General features: G+C 35.5%; 1 protein-coding gene across 2 annotated transcripts in view; it reads right to left on the bottom strand.

Annotated features, from left to right (window-relative positions):
- Nucleotides 1-19,877, bottom strand: part of cyc (basic helix-loop-helix ARNT-like protein cyc) — a 201,646-nt gene that overhangs the window by 164,021 nt on the left and 17,748 nt on the right. The window contains exon 1 of one of the 2 annotated variants that reach the window (XM_089089332.1): nt 12,381-12,503. The exons of the other annotated variant lie outside the window; for it this stretch is intronic. Within the exon in view, the coding sequence (XP_088945458.1) occupies nt 12,381-12,391 (11 nt within the window). The 5' untranslated portion in view covers nt 12,392-12,503. Of the gene's footprint in view, nt 1-12,380; nt 12,504-19,877 lie in introns of those variants that run through there. 2 annotated transcript variants of the gene reach the window in all.

Genomic DNA, 19,877 nt, shown 5'->3' with positions numbered 1-19,877 from the left:
TCATCAAAAACTTATTTTCTATGTGGAAAACAACTACGCTGAACAAAATGGCCATCTCAAAATTTTGATTGGATGTGTTTGGGGGAATGATGGGCGTGGTGGGGGGGGGGGTCTAGTTGCCGTCTAATCACTTTCGACTATTAAAAAGGGCATTAGCGCTTTGAATCTCCAATCGAATGAGCCTGTTTTGAAGTTTCTACGACAACGCCTTCTATAAAAACCTCATATGCCCCCAGGGCATAACTTAAAATCCTTGCCCTGAGGGTTCTGGGGGAGTTTTCCTCCTCAAAAATATATTTTCTATCTGCAAATCAACTACGCTGAACAAAATGGCTATCCCAAAATTTTGATTGGATGTGTTTGGGGGAATTATGGGCGTGGGGAGGGGCTTGTTGCCCTCCAATAACTTTCGACTATTAAAAAGGGCACTAACCACACCAATTTCCAATCGAATGAGCCTTTTTCGAAGTTTCTACGACAAATCCTTCGATACGAAGCACAGTAGACAGAATATACCAGTAAGCTTATCGCAGATCATTTCTGGTCTTCGTTCTCGGTGCGAACAAAAAGCTCCTCCCACTTATTTCTGCATTGGCGGGAATGCGGGTTAGTATGTTTCCGATTGTTTCAATGCACTTTGATGGAAACAATCGGAAACAGACTAACCTGCATTCCCGCTAATCTGACTTCGCCTATGTTTATATCTGCAAAAACGTTCTCCGGAGCACTCGCACCCCGGTTCGGGTTTTTATAATGGGTGAGATAGGGAATGATCATACTCGATAATTATATGAACTGTGATACGAAGTGCCCGGGTATGGAGAAAAAAAAAACAAAAACAACACATGGTGCCCACATCGTTCTTTACTTAGGCAGCGCTAGCGCGCTGCCTATGAAAACACTGAAAGGGGGCTAATTGTCAAAGAATGGGCGAAAAACGTATTTTTTTTTCTACCTCTCACATTTCCGTTGGATGGTCTTCCTCTTATTAAGTAAAATCATTTGTCTACTTGCTGCTGCTGTTACTATTGCTACTACTGCTATTAATAAGGACACCACATTATAGAACTATATTGCCGAATGTAAACACAGCTGTACAAGTTCCTCCTCCCTCCCCTCCGTGGACGCATTCAAAGCTGCATTCTCTAATACGATGGAACCACTTCTTTGGGACCGTTCACTTATGAACGGGATCTTGCCATCATATTTAAGGACGCTTTTCGGTGGACACATTCCTCCTTTCTTTTTTTCTTTCTTTTTTTTTTATAAGGAAGACATGCTCTAATACAAGAAAAAGACGCTTGCCATCATATTTAAGGACGCTTTTCGGTGGACACATTCCTCCTTTCTTTTTTTCTTTCTTTTTTTTTATAAGGAAGACATGCTCTAATACAAGAAAAAGACGCTTGCCATCATATTTAAGGACGCTTTTCGGTGGACACATTCCTCCTTTCTTTTTTTCTTTCTTTTTTTTATAAGGAAGACATGATCTAATACAAGAAAAAGACGCTTGCCATCATATTTAAGGACGCTTTTCGGTGGACACATTCCTCCTTTGTTTTTTTCTTTCTTTTTTTGATAATGAAGACATGCTCTACTACAAGAAAAAGACGCTTGCCATCATATTTAAGGACGATTTTCGGTGGACACATTCCTCCTTTCTTTTTTTCTTTCTTTTTTTTATAAGGAAGACATGCTCTAATACAAGAAAAAGACGCTTGCCATCATATTTAAGGACGCTTTTCGGTGGACACATTCCTCCTTTCTTTTTTTCTTTCTTTTTTTTATAAGGAAGACATGCTCTAATACAAGAAAAAGACGCTTGCCATCATATTTAAGGACGCTTTTCGGTGGACACATTCCTCCTTTCTTTTTTTCTTTCTTTTTTTTATAAGGAAGACATGCTCTAATACAAGAAAAAGACGCTTGCCATCATATTTAAGGACGCTTTTCGGTGGACACATTCCTCCTTTCTTTTTTTCTTTCTTTTTTTTATAAGGAAGACATGCTCTTATACAAGAAAAAGACGCTTGCCATCATATTTAAGGACGCTTTTCGGTGGACACATTCCTCCTTTCTTTTTTTCTTTCTTTTTTTTATAAGGAAGACATGCTCTAATACAAGAAAAAGACGCTTGCCATCATATTTAAGGACGCTTTTCGGTGAACACATTCCTCCTTTCTTTTTTTTCTTTCTTTTTTTTTATAAGGAAGACATGCTCTAATGCAAGAAAAAGACCTCCTTCGGAGTACCAAAACCATGGGGAAAGTTCTTAAACTTTAGTCTCAAAACATGAAAACATCTCAGTGTATGCGTAGCCATAAGCAGTGGCGTAATGATATTTTTGAAGCACTAGCAATTTCAATTAATATCCTCCCTTCTATGGGAAAGTTCCATATACAACAGCTATTTTGAGCATTCTATCAAATATTAATGAAATGCTACAGACCTAGCACATTATTTTTCAAAAAAAAAAACAGAAGAAAATTGAAAATGAAATGAAACGTGGAATGTGGGAGGGAAGTCACTCTATTCCAATTTTTATTTTTTTTTTTTTTTTGCGAATTTTTGATCTTCGTATCTAAAACTACATGTAAATACCCTTTCAACAGACAATACTGCACGGCTACTTAATCTTTCCTGATTAAGAATTGGAATTTTGTTAAAGTGAAATGGAATCTAATTATTGAAATCGGTTAAGTGGAATCTTACCCAGTCATATGTACCTTATAACCTTAGAAAAATTCGGAGTCCAGTATCTGATGAAAAAGACCTCCATCTGCAGTTACGATGTTTTTAGTAGTAGCGGGCACCGAATTTAAAGAAGAACAAACGTGGGTGAAAAATCAGCAAAAAAATAAGGTAAAATCGCATGGCACCAAACAGCTTAAGAAGATCAGCTTTCCTTTGAAGTTTTAGTTCTCTTTGGGAATCAACAGATTCTTAATGTTTGAATTTTTACAAACGGAAAGCGTTGTCAAAATTGAGTTTTGGTTATTTATTGTCAGGTTTCAACATGGCAACACTGATGAAAGCGTGATGTCCTAATAACTGCAGATTTTAAAACACCAATATAAAAAATCTTAGAAAGTCGCTATTTCCAGGTATGAATGAACTAAGATAGACCCAGCGGGCAAAAAATGTTTTGATTTTAATGTCCTGGGTAATTTAAAGACAGAGACAGAGATGAGCATACGAAGATCCATACAACTGCGGGAGGAGGATGTCTTGGGTGCAATGGCAGTTATCATTATTTGACCTGCTAATAAATATTAAACGTCTAAATTAAATTTTTCTTCTTAGGCGATGTTTCCATTTTTGGAAGATACAACCGGAGCCAAAACAAGGGAGCAATACCCTCATGGATAGCTTATCACGTCGAAAATTCTTAAGCTCAAACTGAATGTAAATTGCCACAGGGTAGTCTGCATTAACGTAAAAAATTCACGATTTGAAAAATATCGAAAGATTTCAATCTCGTATTTCGCTAATTCTCACTAAGATTTTTTGACTTTTAAGGGATATTTTCCCCCTTTTTCGAAAATCAGAAATCAAAAAGTTTGATTTAAATTTCAAATCTTTTTTTGTTCAATTTGATGGCAACGCGGAACCCTTTCAAATGCGAGGCCCGATTGGGCCCAATCGCCCTTTACCCGGCTCTATACAAAGTCCCCAAAAAGTGAAAAAATTCCACAAGAAGACAACCACAAATTTAGAATGGTCAGAATCACTGATCCAGAATTACCTACTAAAAATTTAGATGGTACACAGAATTTTCGATCCGAGGGCTCCAAGAGACAATTTTATGCTCAAAGTAAGTTAAGGCAGTTCTATTTTGCAACTTTTTCACATTATTTAGTATGCTAAAAAAAAATTCTTTTTTCTTGGAAAATTAATGGCAACTTGGCAAACTATAAAGGGTCTTTTCTTCTCCGTTTTAAAATACCAATACTGGAAATTTTGTCGAACTTCCATTTCTCTTCGCTATCTAACTACAGACCACTAGATAAAAAAATACAATCACGATCACACTAGATAAAAAAAAATACAAAAGAAAAAAAATGCGTAAGGAGTAATATTGTTCCGCAAGGCAATTACCTCAAATAAACTTCTCAAACCCACCAAAGGTTAAAATGTCATTTACACTTTATCAAAACTAAATAAATTCCACAGCCTTTTTTCACGTCAAAAAAAATTTAGTTGCTTGGAATGCTTGGATTTTCTTGGAATCCTTCCAGAAAGCCTAGCAAACTTCTTCCTGATATACTCCTGACTATATCTATACCAAAGGGGTTCCCCAAAAGATAAGAAAAAAAATTGACGAACACATTATATATCTCCACTCCCTGTTAATACCCTCTCATATATCCTCCCCCTATGGCTCGGATCCGTGTGCTCCTATACATGTTAGCTTGATCAATTAAGAAAAAATAAAAAAATAAATTGAATACACAGTAAACTACCAAATTGTCCGTAAAAAACAAAACCGTATTATATAATAATGATGTAAGGCGGCGCAAATTTGAGTTTGTTCCAAAAGAGCTTGCAAAAATGTTACCACAACCTGTTTGAAGAAAAAAGCCTCGTCGTAAGTGATAACGCAATGAATTTCGTAATACTACAATGAGCCCTGAAATCAGGTTTTAAAGGCTTCACAATATAAACTATTACATAACCAACAGATTCGGCACTAGGTCAATGTTTACGCGTGGACTGCGGTAGGGGAGCAAGGGTTTAAGAAGACGCTGGCGGGGCGATTTCTTACTCAGGGACGTTTTAAACACATTTTACAGCTAGTATACAACAACGGAGTGAAAAATGTTCTATTTTTGGAATGTCGTCTACAATACTCGACGTACAAGAAATGAAACATTTACTACACGCTAGTGCTGCTCTACAAAGGCAAATTCACTTCATCGAATGCACAGCTCCTCTGTCATATACTCATTGGTTGCAGACCAGGATTTACGCATAGGCCCGGACCTAGGGGCACAAAATAACGAGGAGCGCAAAAAACCACTGAGCGAGTTTTTTTTCTTAACAAAAACTGAACTTATGTGATTTATCGTCAAAGTGCCAGGCGCACTTTGCTGCTGCACTGCCTATTCATAGAACAGTTATTTTGAAACGACACAGGAATTCAGTACCCGCCTACAGACTGTCAGATGTCTCTCAAGAATAACAGCTGAAAGCTCAGTATCACCTCTCTCTTGCATTACTTTTGGCTCACCACTCATCAGTTGTCTTCTGTTCAGGGCTACCACTATCCCCGAATTTTCGGGGATTTTGCCGTAAATCTCTGTGTCTCCCCCAAAAAAAGTGGCTGGGGCCTAGGTGCACCGAAACACTTGGGTCTAGGAGCGCCAAAGATTTAAATTCGGCCCTAATTGGTTGTAGACCCTGTACGCAAAGCTTGAGCGCAGGTAGAAGCCGCAGAGCCCCGGCTCCGTATATTTTTGAAAGTTGTTATCACTAGCTTTGGAGCCTAGATCGATTTTACACCGAAGGTATGGGGAGGTGAAATGGGGTAAAAGAGCGGTCGGTAGCGCAATGTCTGGCAAATGTACATAAGTAACCCTTGTAGCAACGTGTGCTACAACAATTTACTGCACTAATTTTTGCTACAATAATTAGCGGTTCTTGTCTAGAATCTGGGTACACACGCGAGAAGTGAAGTTTCATTAATGCTAAGGAAATAAAATAGGATGAAAATATAATAGTTTAGAAACAAATTTGTGATATATATTTGCACATTAGGGGGGGGGAGGGTAAAGCATAGCATATATTAAATACGTAACCTAACCTAGCTACCTTTTAGTCCCCCTAAACCGCAAAAAACTAAAGTTTAAATCTTTGTTACGGAGTGAGCAACAACTCACAAACCTGTTTATCAATAGCGGCTTTGAGATATCGACGCGGTCTTTCTTTCGTGTGTACCCAGATTCTTAAGTGTCTAATTAGCTAATAATTTACCGTCCTCATTGGAAACTTATCTTTACACTCCCTTGCAATGATCTTTCTGGAATTAATTTTTTCAAAAAGATTCCAAAAAAGAAGATTTCAAAGAAAAGTAAAGAGCTGCATTAAACTAAAGACGAGCCAAAATACAGTAGAATAATAATTCAAACAAACAGAAATCACCATTAATGAATAAATAAAAGCGGAAAATTATAATGAGTAACCAAGTAGAAATCAAACCGACCAGAAATTACCACAAAAAGGAGTAGGGTTGACAGTGTCAACCTGACAGTGTCAACTTGACACCGTATAATGATGGGTCAAATACCGAAGAAAAGATTTGTTATCATTTTCAAATCGTTTTCAGTCTGACTTAATTATTCATTATAGCTCCTGCTTGTATTGTGTTTCAATTTACCGTCTTCTGTGGGACTTATCTTTACGCTCTCTTATGAGGTTTTTTTCAGGTGGGGGCGGCGTATGGTTTTCTAAGTGTTTTAATATACACCTTTAACCATGTACAGGGCATAATATTTGATTTACAACCACTAATATGCAGAATTTGGATAAGGATTTTCAGTAATTCTTTATTAACCAAAACACACTCGAGAAAATTGCTCTGTTGAATCTGAGATAACCGGTTTATAGCTGTCTGTATTTGGAGACAATTGGCTTAGGCAAAAATAAAAACTACGTTGTAGGTATATTTTAAAAAGATATTTAATTTAATATATAGAGTTGGCATTTCGGTTATGTTATGTTAGGTATTTATATAATGCGTTCTGAACGGCCTGCTTTCCACAATTCCTTGCTGTACGGTAGTTTATATAAATTTTTAACTAAAGTTTTATATTTTCATCATATTTTGGTAAATTTCAATATGATTAACCTAACTTTACTTCTTGAGTGGTCTAGATAATACGGAATAATACGGATAGAGTGGTCTGGATAGTACGGATTTTCTCCTCTCTTGAGGATTTTTCTGGTGGGGGCGTTAGCTTTTCAAAGTGATTTCCAAACCCATCTTTAACCATGTTCAGTATATAGTATTTTATTACTATCACTAATATACACAACTTGGCTCATTTCCATCCATGTCTTACTACGTGTTAAATCGATGATGCAATATGAAATTTCAATGGATTGCAAAGCTGTTAACTGTTTTTCAAGGAGGAAGTAAAATATTTGAATATTATGTAAGCTGTTTGTTTCCTGGTTGGCTTCACTGAACAAAAACTAGGAACATATGGGCCTCTATGATAGCGAAACAGAAAGCAAGATAGCAAACATTTGGAACCAGTGGGTTTTAAACATAATTCTCTGTTGTAGTTTCCATAATTTTGTCATTGAAATCTTATACGTTCATCATATTTTGACATATTTCATTATGATTAACCTAACTTCACTTCTTGAGTGTGGTCGGTATAATACGTAAGTACCAAATATGAATTTGCCCCCCGCCCTAGTCTTTAAAAAAATACATTTTGTCCCCTCCCTACATTTTTGTGAATTGAAGGCACTAAGCAACAGAAGGCACTGTAAGATATATAGAATATCTTACATTTAAAATTAATACAAGGATAAAACTAACCTGTATAAGGCACATTTTATCACTTTGTGGCTAAATGACGACACCTTATTAAAAAAAAAATATATGTCAAGGGTCAGAGATCCACATTCTTAAGGGATGGGGTTTATAGGATTTTTTTTCCCTTAACAATTCAGTAAGTAATTTCTGAGTTCACACTGACTAGGCATGACAAGATGAGAAAAAGATATTCGTAAAGAAGAAAAAACGAGGGTATTTTTACAGTTTGTTTTATTTATTTTAGTAGTTGTTTTTTACGGTTTGTTTTTATTTTTCAATTTCTGCACTGAGGACGGTTGAGCAGAGATCTCGGTGAAAACAATTTCACTGTTTTTTGTTTTTTTTTATCCTCGTTTTTTCTTCTTTAAGATAATAATAAACTAATAATAAATAGCATTATTTATTATAATAAATTAAGACTTTTTACATTCTCTTAGGGGGAATTTAAATCAAATCTTGAATACGGGATCCCCCCCCCCTTCATTGTAATCAGACGTAATGGGGTGATGGCAGCCTATTACAAATGAAGCAGACGAAGACAGAAAGCACTGGGAAACAGATACATTTTTATGGCTATTGGTACTGAGGAGGACTGTTAGTGTGTGCATGACAAAAGAAAATAATCAAAATATATATCTAACTTCCGAAAAATTAAGGTCATTTATTTTTGAAAAATAAGTTTTTCTAAAAAAAGTAAAGGTCATTTTAAAATTAAGCTCAATAGATACAAATACCACAGGATGAAAACTATATGCGTCTTGAACAGTCTTGGAAAGTATAACCAACATCAAATTGAATATTTGATACATAATGATATTAATTATTGAAATATCCATCAATTCAAGATTCTATTTCAGTGTAGTTTTATTTCTATTTTCAATGCTGTAAGAACTGGAAAAGAAAATATTTGTAATATAATTTGTTTTCAGTGAAGCGCCAATGTAGGCTTTTTGGTTTTTATTTGCACTTAAGGAAGGGGGCAGTGTCCAAACTCTTGTTTGTAGTGAAACTATATTTTTCATGAAAAAGTTTCGAAAGAGCGAATAGATTAGATTTAATGTCTGGTGTATGTATTTAAGGATAGCTGAGACCTCATAAGTTCAAAACTTAACTATCACTTTGGTGCTTTCTTTCAAAAGTAAATACAAAAAAAAATATTTTTAATAAAATTGGCTTTCAGTAAAGCCCCAATGGCGCAGTAGGTTTTACACTTTTACAGTAAGAGAAGGAGGCGATACCCAAACTTGTTTGTAGTGATTTTTGTTCGTTTCAAGCTTGATTTGCATATTCAATTTCATCTTTACTCGTCTTAATATTTATTTATTAATTTACAGTAATATCCATTGTATGTCTGTTTACATTGATTTTCTATTTGATTTTGTTCGTTTTAAGTTTCATTTATACTTCAATAGCAAAATATTTCTTTTCGTTTTAAGCTTGATTTTCATATTCAATCTAAGCATTACTCACTTTAAGATCTATTTATTCATTTATATTATTACTTGTTTGTGTTTTTTGCTATGATTGTTCATTTAATTTCTGATCGTTTTGGGTTTCATTTATTCTTTAATAGTAATTTCTGGTCGTTTTGCGCTTGAATTTTAATAGGCATTTGTATCTGCTGAGCTTAAGTTTAAAATAGCCTTTACTTTTCTTACAAAACTTATTTTTCGGAAAGTTTTTTTAAAATTAATTTCTAAAAGCATCTAATAAGAACATTGCACTACTTATTACAGGTTTATATATATATATATATATATATATATATATATATATATATATATATATATATATATATATATATATATATATATATATATATATATATATATATATTGGAATAAATTAATTTAAATTAGATTCTTTAAAATTTAGTGTTACAAAGATGAAGCCAAGTTTCGTGTTCAAGAGATATCTGACTTGTCTACCCGTGAAAAAAAATCTTATGTCGCTTATCTTTATAAGTTCTCCGGAGCACTTGAATCTCGGTCCGGCTTTCATGCCTTGTAATACAGGGAGAGGGTGAACGAAGCCTCGCATTTGAATTGCTCGTATTTTTGGAAGGTCTGTGTTTTTAGCAAATCCTCAAGGGTAATAAAAAGTTGAATGACCAAGGTATCTCTCTCGACCTCTGAAAACGATTGCAGTTCGTTTGGCCGTTGTTAAAGATTTGCCAAAAATTGCATTTTGTCTTAATATTAACTTTCATTTCTTATAAAAAGCACGTAGATAAAAAAAAAAAAAATTAGATTCCTATTTTCATACAAAAAAGGGGATCCTCCTTGTTTCTCAAGACAGGGGACTATAATTCTTCTCAAAGGGGGTTTTTGACGGTGAACCAACTAGCGGTTTTCATTTCGATCGATGGTGTATTCAGAATTTTTATCCAAGGGGGGGGGGGGTCGAAGGAGATTTTACGAATTATATGCATATTTGTATCGTTTCTACGAGCCAGAAAAAATTTAGGAGGTGGGCTTCAAGTACAGTACCCCCCTTCCCTCTGGATACAATTCCCATAAATTTTTTGGCGCAATAAAATTTTGCCATTAAGAATAGCCAAAATAACAGTCACCACTATTGAATCCGATTCAAATCGCAATTCTTACTCACTTGAAAGTTTTTTTGTTTTTTCTTTATCGTGCTTTAAATTTTGGTTACTATTGGCTGGACTTTGTTCTTTACTAGTTTGTGTCTGACGCCGCAACCATGATAAACGGCTCGTTTCAAAAGACCGTTTGTAATTAGCGTTTCTTTTCTTTATTCATGTTTGTTTATCTCCTTTGTAGGCTATCAGTGTTTTCTTCCCGCCATGTAACTTACTCGTGAATGTATAGAGGGGGAAAATCTATTGTTTTATTTCAGGTGAGGACAGATTAGCAGAAAGTGCACTTATAGGTATAAGTGTCGGGATTTACGTGCCTGATTTTATATTTCACCCAAGGGGAGCACGACCAGAAAGAAGATTTGGTACTGTGCTAAAATCCAGGACACATGTATAGTTTATGAACAAATTTGGGCTATATATTTGCGCATTAAGGGGTGGGGTGGGATAAACCATAGCATATATTATATACGTAACCTAACCTAGCTACCTTTTAGTCCCCCTAAACCCCAAAAAACTAAAGTTTAAATCTTTCTCACGGGGTGAGCAATATCTCACTATACAGCGGAAACCTGTTTATCAATTGCGTTTTTGAGATTTCGATGTGGTCTTTCTTTCGTGTGTCCTGGATTTTAGCACAATACCGAAGATTCAACATCCAAGCATCTAGATTTTCGTGAATCTGTCAATGTTTTTCTGGTACTCCTATGTTAAACGTACTCTTTTATATACTGTGACAGAAACCAGTCACGAAAAACCCGTTTTTGATGGGATAATTCAAGACACCGCTCTAGAGTAATACAATGTATAGCGTGGTTTTCATTGCGTATACGATATTTAAACTTTTGCTTCTTGGGGTCTAGCGGGGGGAGGTACCTAGGTTAGGTTAGGTTACGTATTTAATATATGATATGCTCCCCCCCCCTCCCATAATTTGCAAACATATAGCCCAAATTTGTTTCTAAACTATTATATATTCATCCTATTCTATTTTATTTTATTAGCATTAACCAAACTAGCAGTATCTAAAAGAGTACGTTTAACACCGTACACCGTGCACCGTTAGGAGTACCGTTTTTCCTTATCACTAGGGAGATTTTAAGGCTCTCCCCAGTAACCCTTATCTAGACAAAAAAAAAGAATCAACTCCAAATTTTGAAATAAACATGTTTCGTTTATTAATTAAGAAAATAATATACCTAGGCCTATATACCATGAATAAAATTAAACCAAAGATCCTTGAAAATGAATCCAGAACAAGAATCCTTGGGATAAAAATTAAGTTGAAAGAATAAACCACAGCTGGGCTTTATGGCACCGCATCGATATGAAAAGTAACTGCCCTAGATGGGAAAACGTGGAAGTCGAAACTTGGAAAAAAAAACGGTAAATTTTTCGCAGTTCATATTATTGACTTACGAATCAAGTAAATATACCACTTGATGCCTTTTTTATGCTCTTTCTAAATGTAATAATCATTTTTGTCGGAAATGAATTTTACCCCCAATTCAGGGTATATATATATATATGCACATTAGGGGGGTGGGGGTAAATTTTATTTCTGATGTAAATGAGAGGTAAGTTTAAACTTTACCCTCAACCCCCACCACTAATGTGCAAATATATAGGCTATCATAAAAAAGGCATCAAGTGGTATGTTTACTTTATTTGTAAGTCAATATTATGAACTGCGAAAAATTTACAAAGAAATTTACCAAAAATTTACCAGTTATTAGTTTTTTTCTCTCTGGCTTTAGTTCTGAAAATGCAATTCCTGTTATTTGAGCAGAATTTTCAACCATATTAATTTTTTTTTTTTTCAAAACTTAGTAAATGTATTTGCATATCTTTCAAAACTTATAAATTGGGATTGGGCAAAGTTGTGATGCTGAAAACAATTTTGTTGTACTTCATTTACGCAGAAGATCTATTTTGCAAGGTTTCACTTTTATAACACACAGATTTTTAAAGGTCATCAAAGTTCAGGAACCTCTAGAGAGAGAAGGAGTGGAGGTAGGTACTTCAAAATACCTTCCCGGGACATACTTTAGCCTGTAGACCCATCCCTGAAAGTTTAATTTTCCTAACCTAACCTCTTTTCAAGATAGACAAAAGTAGCTAAAGCAGAATTTTACCGAAACATCTCAAGCGTGTTCTGGATAATACGTCAGTACCCCTCTCATCTAGAATTTTATCCCAAAAAATACACTGCGACTATGAGAAAAAACAAACCTAGGTTCCATGGCACTGCATCCAAAATAAGAATCCTCTACAAAGACCTATTAGAAAACATTGAATATTCCTTTACACAACTCCATTGGAAGAATAACCGACACCCTTTTCCTTTGAATAGCCTAATCAGTTGGAGAACTGTTCCATTACTGATGATATAATACTCCTCTCTTTATAGAGCTCCAATCCTTGGTCATGAGCTGAAAAACGACGTCAATCTTCGCGTAACCGAACGACGCATCTTTCTCAGTAAAACGACTTTTTCTAGATTAGAAATTACCTTTATGAACAGGACAGTTATGCGGAGACAAAAAATTGCATGAATAGAATCACGTAATATAAACAAACTCGGAGATGCAGGAAAAAACGTACGAGTTATGGTGTATGCAATGGCGGTTTTAGGGGGGATACAGTGGGCACTTGCCCCGGGGTACAAAATGTCAAAAAAATATTCTAATATTTATAATCATTTTGGGTACTTGTGCATTATTCGGGCACCGCAAAGAAGTCAAGTTTGGTTAATGCTAATGAAATAAAATAGGATGAATATATAATAGTTTAGAAACAAATTTGGGCTATATATTTGCAAATTAGGGGTGGGGGGTAAAGCATAGCATATATTAAATACGTAACCAAACCTAGGTACCTTCCCCCCCCTAGACCCCAAAAAACAATCGTTTAAATATTGTTAAATCCATGAGAAACAACGCTTTGCAATCAATTTAGGTGTCTGAAATAGCCGTTTCACGGGTTTTGTCGGGTGACTAGCATTTCCCGTTTGACATTCCACATACAGTATATAGCGATGTCCGCAAAATGCACACGTACCTCATTTTGTAATTTAAAAATTTTATTTTTGGTATTTGTTAATTAAACAAAACACACCCATGAAGTGAAGTTAGGTTAATCCTAATAATATATAACCTTCGGTTTATATAATAATATAACTTGGGCTATATGTTTGCACACTAGGGGGAAGGGGGGGGGGGGTAAAATATGTGGACAGCGCCTCTAACCTAACCTAACATCCACCCTAATGTACAATTATATAGTCCAAATTACACAAGTCCAATGCAATCTATCACCCGTCACTTATCTTTGTTGCTATGACACCGGTTTTCTGAGATCTAAACGAAGCGTAATTCTTGAGCGTATTTCGTTTAATTAACAAGTACCTTATTCTTATTAAAAGAAAGTAGAGGGCGCAGGTGGTAGTAGGTACAAGCAAGTTGAATCCGAAATTTCCATTTTCCCATATCTTTTCCCATAAGTAAGAAAACTCATATTTAAATAACTGTAAATTCTTGTTAACAGTCTAACTACACATTTTGTTATTAATGAAAATTTTATTAAAATTTGGGCTGAAAATTTTTGGGAGACAGAGGTGGCTGTAATACAAATTCTGCCCCAGGCACAAGAAACGCCAGAACTGCCACTGCAGGGGGGGGCATCAGGTTTGAACCCCCTGGGTTTGAAAAAAAGTTCATGAATATAATCACGTAATATTAAGAAACTCGGAAGATGTGGAAAGAAAAAATTCGGGTTAAGGTTTATGCTCCCTGTGCAATTTTGGTATGTAGGTTACGCATGATAAATAAAAAAAAAACATAATTACAAAAACAATAATAACAGAGAAAACGAGGGTAATATCAGCCAGTGGACATAAAAAAAGCTAAAAGGACAAAACTAGATATTTCGACAAGGACCTCGGCCAAGCCGTCTTCAGTGCTAAAAAAGAAAAACTAACCATTTGAAGTAGACACAAACAGAGTAGAAAAAAACACTCCTGTTTGGCTTCTTTTCTGTATACTGACTGATATTTCTCTCGTTTCCTCGGTTATTATCTCTTTTTGTAATTAACATTTTTTTTCATTTTTCATATGTCTTTATAGCCAGTGTGGTCTTCACCCATATATTTCACCAGTATGAAACAAGGCTTCTTCAACGCTAAAACTAAAATTAAATATTAAAACTAAAATCTAAATATAAATATAAACTAAATATATAATATAAACCTAAATATAAAAAAAAATATAGTTTTTAATATTAAAATTATTAGTTTAAATATTAGTAGTTTTAAATATTAAAACTAAAATCTAACATATAAATATAAAATAAATATAAAATATAAACCTAAATATAAAAAATTATTGTTTCAAATATTAAAATTATTACTTTAAATATTATTAGTTTTAAATAATAAAACTAAAATCTAAATATAAATATAAACTAAATATAAAATATAAACCTAAAAATATAAACATAAATCTAAATATAAACTAAACATAAAACTAAAATTAAATAAAATACAAAATCAAGAAATAAATATAACAAATATCTATATCTACAATTGCTGCTACTGTGACTGGGAGCCACAGTAGCTAATAGAGGTGCTTCAATAAGAACACTAAAGCGACTAGATAAAATCAAATAAAATCGGTCAAGCTTTAGAAGCCAGTTCGGCTTTAGATTTTTCATCCATAGCTTATACCTTAAGGATTGCATCTGTTTAACTGACTGAAGTATCGCTGAGACATGTACGCAGGAATGTCTTGGGGGGGGGGTCGATTTCGAAAAGCGAGGATATATTGAATAGGATAAACGATTGTTATCCGGACATTTTTCAATACTCAAGAGATCAGCAGTTCAGCTGGGTAACGGACGTACACAGGAAAGAGCTTTGTCCACCCCCCCCCCCCAGACAGTAATCCCAAATTGTCATCAATTCCCGTACTTTTTTATTCAAATTATCAAATAAAGAAGTTTTTACTATTACTCCACCTCCCCCCCCCTAAAAAATCCTGTTTATGTGCCTTAGCTGGGAAGAACCTCTACCCAGTAAAGGGTAGTGAAACTTCTACCCATGGGTAGATGAAACTTCTACCCTTTTTTGGGATTTGATATTTGAGCTATTTGTTGAATGTTTCATTTATTCAACTACGTGAGGGCGAGATTCCCCCTTCCCTGTGAAAAGCTTCACTTTGAGATCTAGGCCCCGGAACAACAACCCCCCCCCTTGTCCTTGGAGTTACTTAAAACCAGGCCATTTCTAACGAAGATATCACTACCTATTAACACATTTGAAACTCTTTGATCCATCACCATAAAACCAATTAATTGAAAAAAAAAACACCCTTCGAAGACCTGCCCCTTCTCCCTTCCTGGCAATATTTCCCGGAAGTGTCCTTGTTTTGCTCTACTAATTTCCCTAAAATAGTAAATAACGTTTAACGAAAAAACAAGTATTTAGAAAGATAGATAGATTTATTATAAGCCAAATATTGTCATATAACTCAACAACTCAAACCCTCAACAACTCAAACCAAACCTGTTGCTGGGTTGAGTTAAACTGGGGTTGATGTGTATGGAGAATGAGCTAAACGGGGGTCGAGTTGAATAAGGTTGAGTTAAATGGGCCTTGAGTTAAACAGGGTTGAGTTGAATGAGGTTTGGGTTGAATAAACGTAGAGTTGAGCCGGGTCAAGTTAAATGGAGGTTGAGTCACAACCAAACCTTGGGCCTCTAGACATTAAAAAATATACGTATAAAAAGTTTTTCATACTCAAAATACGAGTTTTTGCTCAACATTTGATGTATAGACACTAGTGGCTCAATAACATATACTATGGTATCATAAGTTTTATAGTATATGCAAGCATTCACGAGCACATGAATTACTGGAATGAGGGGGGAGGGGGGAGGGTATCATACTCAGAACTTGGAACTATAACTAAGTTTGCTTCCCTCGAGAGCATTTTCTATACGTTCACTAGCCACTCATTGGCATGTACTACATGATGTATTACATGAGTAATGTACTATGGTATTATGCCCAATGTACTACATGAGTTTTATTATGTGCACTAAAATTATTGAGAGAATTATTGGGGATATGAATTATAGGGTATTAAGTTTTCATTAAAACTACCTTACCGCATTGTGTACTTTCCGCTACTTTGACATTATCCTACTAAATTGGTGAAGGGTAGTGACTTTGAAAATGGCCCTGTGCATGGAGTAACACATTTCCTAAAGTTTAAGGGATGAATATATAAATATGGCATCACCAGACCAACTTACTGTGACAAGACCCAAAATGCCTTCAATGAGCCTATAAGGTTATTACAATACACTCATAATAATGCACTATATAAAAAACGTTCTATGTATCCCCAAATCGCAAGGATACTGGATTTGAATTTTGATGAACTTGGACTTAGGATAAGTTCGTCTTAAGACTTAAGACCAAAGACTAATTTTAACACACATACGGTAGCCGATTTGTAATCTGGCTCAATACTTTAAAATGCTTGAAAAAATCCAACAAACAAAAAAACATTAAAAATATTATACAAAAGTAATCTGGATTATACCCATAAAAATTATAGTTTTGAAAATAAACAATCGAGTTGAGCAAAAAAAAAGGTGAAATGTCTTGAGAATTCTAACCCACAAATCTATCAAGCAAAAAAGAAAAAAAAACAACAAGATTAGTAAAATTCGAGATATCCATTCCAAAGACTGTACTTTATGACCATCCACCAGGGGGTCAAATGAAAAGCAGCTTGTTCCCTAATGGGAGTGGAAGAAATCCCATTTAATGGGAATCACGCTAAGAGTGAATGATAAAATAGGTTCTTCACGAGCACCTCATAAACTAGCAAGCTGCACTGACTAAATTTACTATTTATTCTTCTTCTTTAGATTTTCATGGAGCCGCTTTCGCAGAGCCGTATCACCGTAATCAAATTCCGAGCCCTGCATCTGGGCTCAACACCGGGTCCCGCAGTACCAAGCAGAGATTAATCCCACTACGCCACTACAGGACATGTAACCGCATTATTTATCATTTTCTTTTTCTTGTTTGGTTTAGAGTGAAGATTCTGTCGCATAATCTCATCATCAGAATCAAATTCTAAGCCCTGTAGTGTGCTGCAGCCTGATTTTTGTTTGCAGTTTTTTTCGCTTATCTGGATAAGGTTTAAATCTACGAAAAGATTTTTTTTAAAATGGAACTTCACAGGTGCGGGATAGAGAGTGAAGCTGTGAATAGACTGAGGTAAAGGGAGGAGCGTATACAGTTGTGTTAGCTTAAGGGGGCTTCATCCTGAAATAATTCGTGGAGTTATCATTAATTACGAGATGCATGAATATACATTACAACCGAATGGGCCAATCTTTGTAAACGAATTACGGAATTTTGCGCGCTTCCTTTTGAGTACTCGTAGGCATGGATCTGTCTAGGTCTATTGTCATATAGTTTAGAGATCGATATCGTAAGGCAAAACTAGGATTGACATTTCCCGAATCATCTATTCAGACAAATGTTCCTTCTGTATTGATTCCTGTACAGAAAGACATTAGGAAGTGAACTATCAGCTCCCCTTCTTTGCAGAATAATAATGTTGTTGAGCTGCAGCAAGTTGTTTTACTGAGTTGTGTGTTCGCGATATACATAATCATGCAGATGATATCTTGAATCCAAGCAGATCGTTCTCTTGAGTCGAGAAACATTCCTCGACCGGCAAATACGTATTTCAAGACTGCAACACATGGCAGAACATCGTATGGTGATTAAGATAGCACAACGTTACTTTAGATGACCTATACGACGGCTATATAGCGCGATTCGCCAAAAGATACAAGAAAGTAACAGCAGCATTCAATAGCTACTAGAAAAAAGATTCATCCTAGATGATCAGATTCACACCACGTCAAACTGGACGACCATAAGAGAATTAATACAATATTTGTCTTATTTGAGAATTATGTGGCCAATAAAACAAAAAAGAAGGAGTCTTTTTTTAACATCTCGCACAAATTTAGACAATTCTTGACATTGGCAACCCCCCCCCCCCCCCCGAAAAAAACCCTAAGCATATAATAATAGCAAAAAAAGTTACAATAACACTCCAGTAAATCAAACAAAGCAATGATTTACTTAAAAAAAACAAAAAAACAATACAATAGGCCAAGAAAAATAAATGAACTAAGGGAAATACATAAAATCTGAAGCGTTTTTTAGATTTCAGGAAAAAGAGAAAAGGCTACGGAAAGGGAGAATAATTCAAGATTTATGCTAACAAATATCAAGTCTAATCCCAGCTATTTCCAAGGGTTTTTTAATTTTGAATATCGAGGTTAATTCGCCATTACTAAAACAAATTTGAAAACCACATTAAATTTACAATTTTTGGAATAACAAACACGATTGAAGAAACATCACAAAAAGGCAAGGAGAAAAATATACGGAAGGGCTATCAGAGGCAATGCTGTAGCGTTGCCTATTGTAAAGGCCGTACGGCTCCAATGTTTTATTATTATTATTATTTATTATTTTTTTTCCCAGAGGCACTTCATATGGAAGGGGTTGTCGTAGAAACTTCAAAGGGGGATCATTCGATTGGAAATCGAGAGTTCTAGTGCCCTTTTTAATAGTCAAAAATGATTGGAGGGCAACTAGCCCCCCCCCCCCCCACGGCCACCATTCCCCCAAACACATCCAATCAAAATTTTGAGATAGCCATTTTGTTCAGCATAATTGATTTCCAGATAGAAAATATATTTTTGAGGAGGACCCCCCCCACAACCCTCAGGGCAAGGGTTTTAAGTTATGCCCTGGGGGCATATACGGTTTTGATAGACGGCGTCGTCTTAGAAAATTCAAACCAGGCTCAATCGATTAGAAACTAACGGGATGGGCACTTTTTAATAATCAAAAGTTAGTGGTGTGTAACTTGCCCCCTCACCCTCCCCAAGCCCATCCTTCTCCACAACAAATCCTATCACAATGTTGAGATAGCCATTTTGTTCAACGTAGTTGATTTCCATATAGAAAATATATTTTTTAGGGGGACACTCCCCCACAACCCCCAGGTCAAGTGTTTTAAGTTTTACCCAGGGGGCATATCCTGTTTTTATAGAAGTTGCTGTCATATAAACCTAAAAACAGGATGATTCGACTGGAAATTCAAAATTCTAGTGCCCTTTTTAAGAGTCGAAAGTGATTGGAGGGCAACTAGCTCCCCCCAGCCCCCACACACATGATTCCCCCAAACACATCCAATCAAAATTTTGAGAGAGCCAATCTGATCAGTGTTGTTAATTCTCAGATATAAATTATGTTTTTGAGGAAGGCGCTCACCAACAGCCATTGGATCAACTGTTTTAATTTATGCCCTGAGGGCCTATGAGGTTCTCATAGAAGGCTCTGTCATATAAATTTCGAAAAAGACTCATTGGATTTGAAATCGAGAGTTCTAGTGCCCTTTTTAATAGTCGAAAATGATTAGAGGGCAACTAGCCCCCCCCCCGCCCATCATTCCCCCAAACACATCCAATCAAAATTTTGAGATAGCCATTTTGTTCAGCGTAGTTGATCTCCAAATAGAAAATTATTTTTGAGGAGGATACTCCCCTACAACCCTCAAGGAAAGGGTTTTAAGTTAGGCCCTGGGGGCATATAAGGTTTTTATAGAAGGCGTTGTCGTAGAAAAT

The sequence above is a fragment of the Artemia sp. Qi Xiang Cuo genome, chromosome 5, assembly GCF_049724085.1.
Source record: "Artemia sp. Qi Xiang Cuo chromosome 5, ASM4972408v1, whole genome shotgun sequence".
Lineage (NCBI taxonomy): Eukaryota > Metazoa > Arthropoda > Branchiopoda > Anostraca > Artemiidae > Artemia > Artemia sp. Qi Xiang Cuo.
The sequence above is the reverse complement of the archived record's forward strand: the minus strand, read 5'-3'. Positions and strand labels throughout refer to the sequence as shown.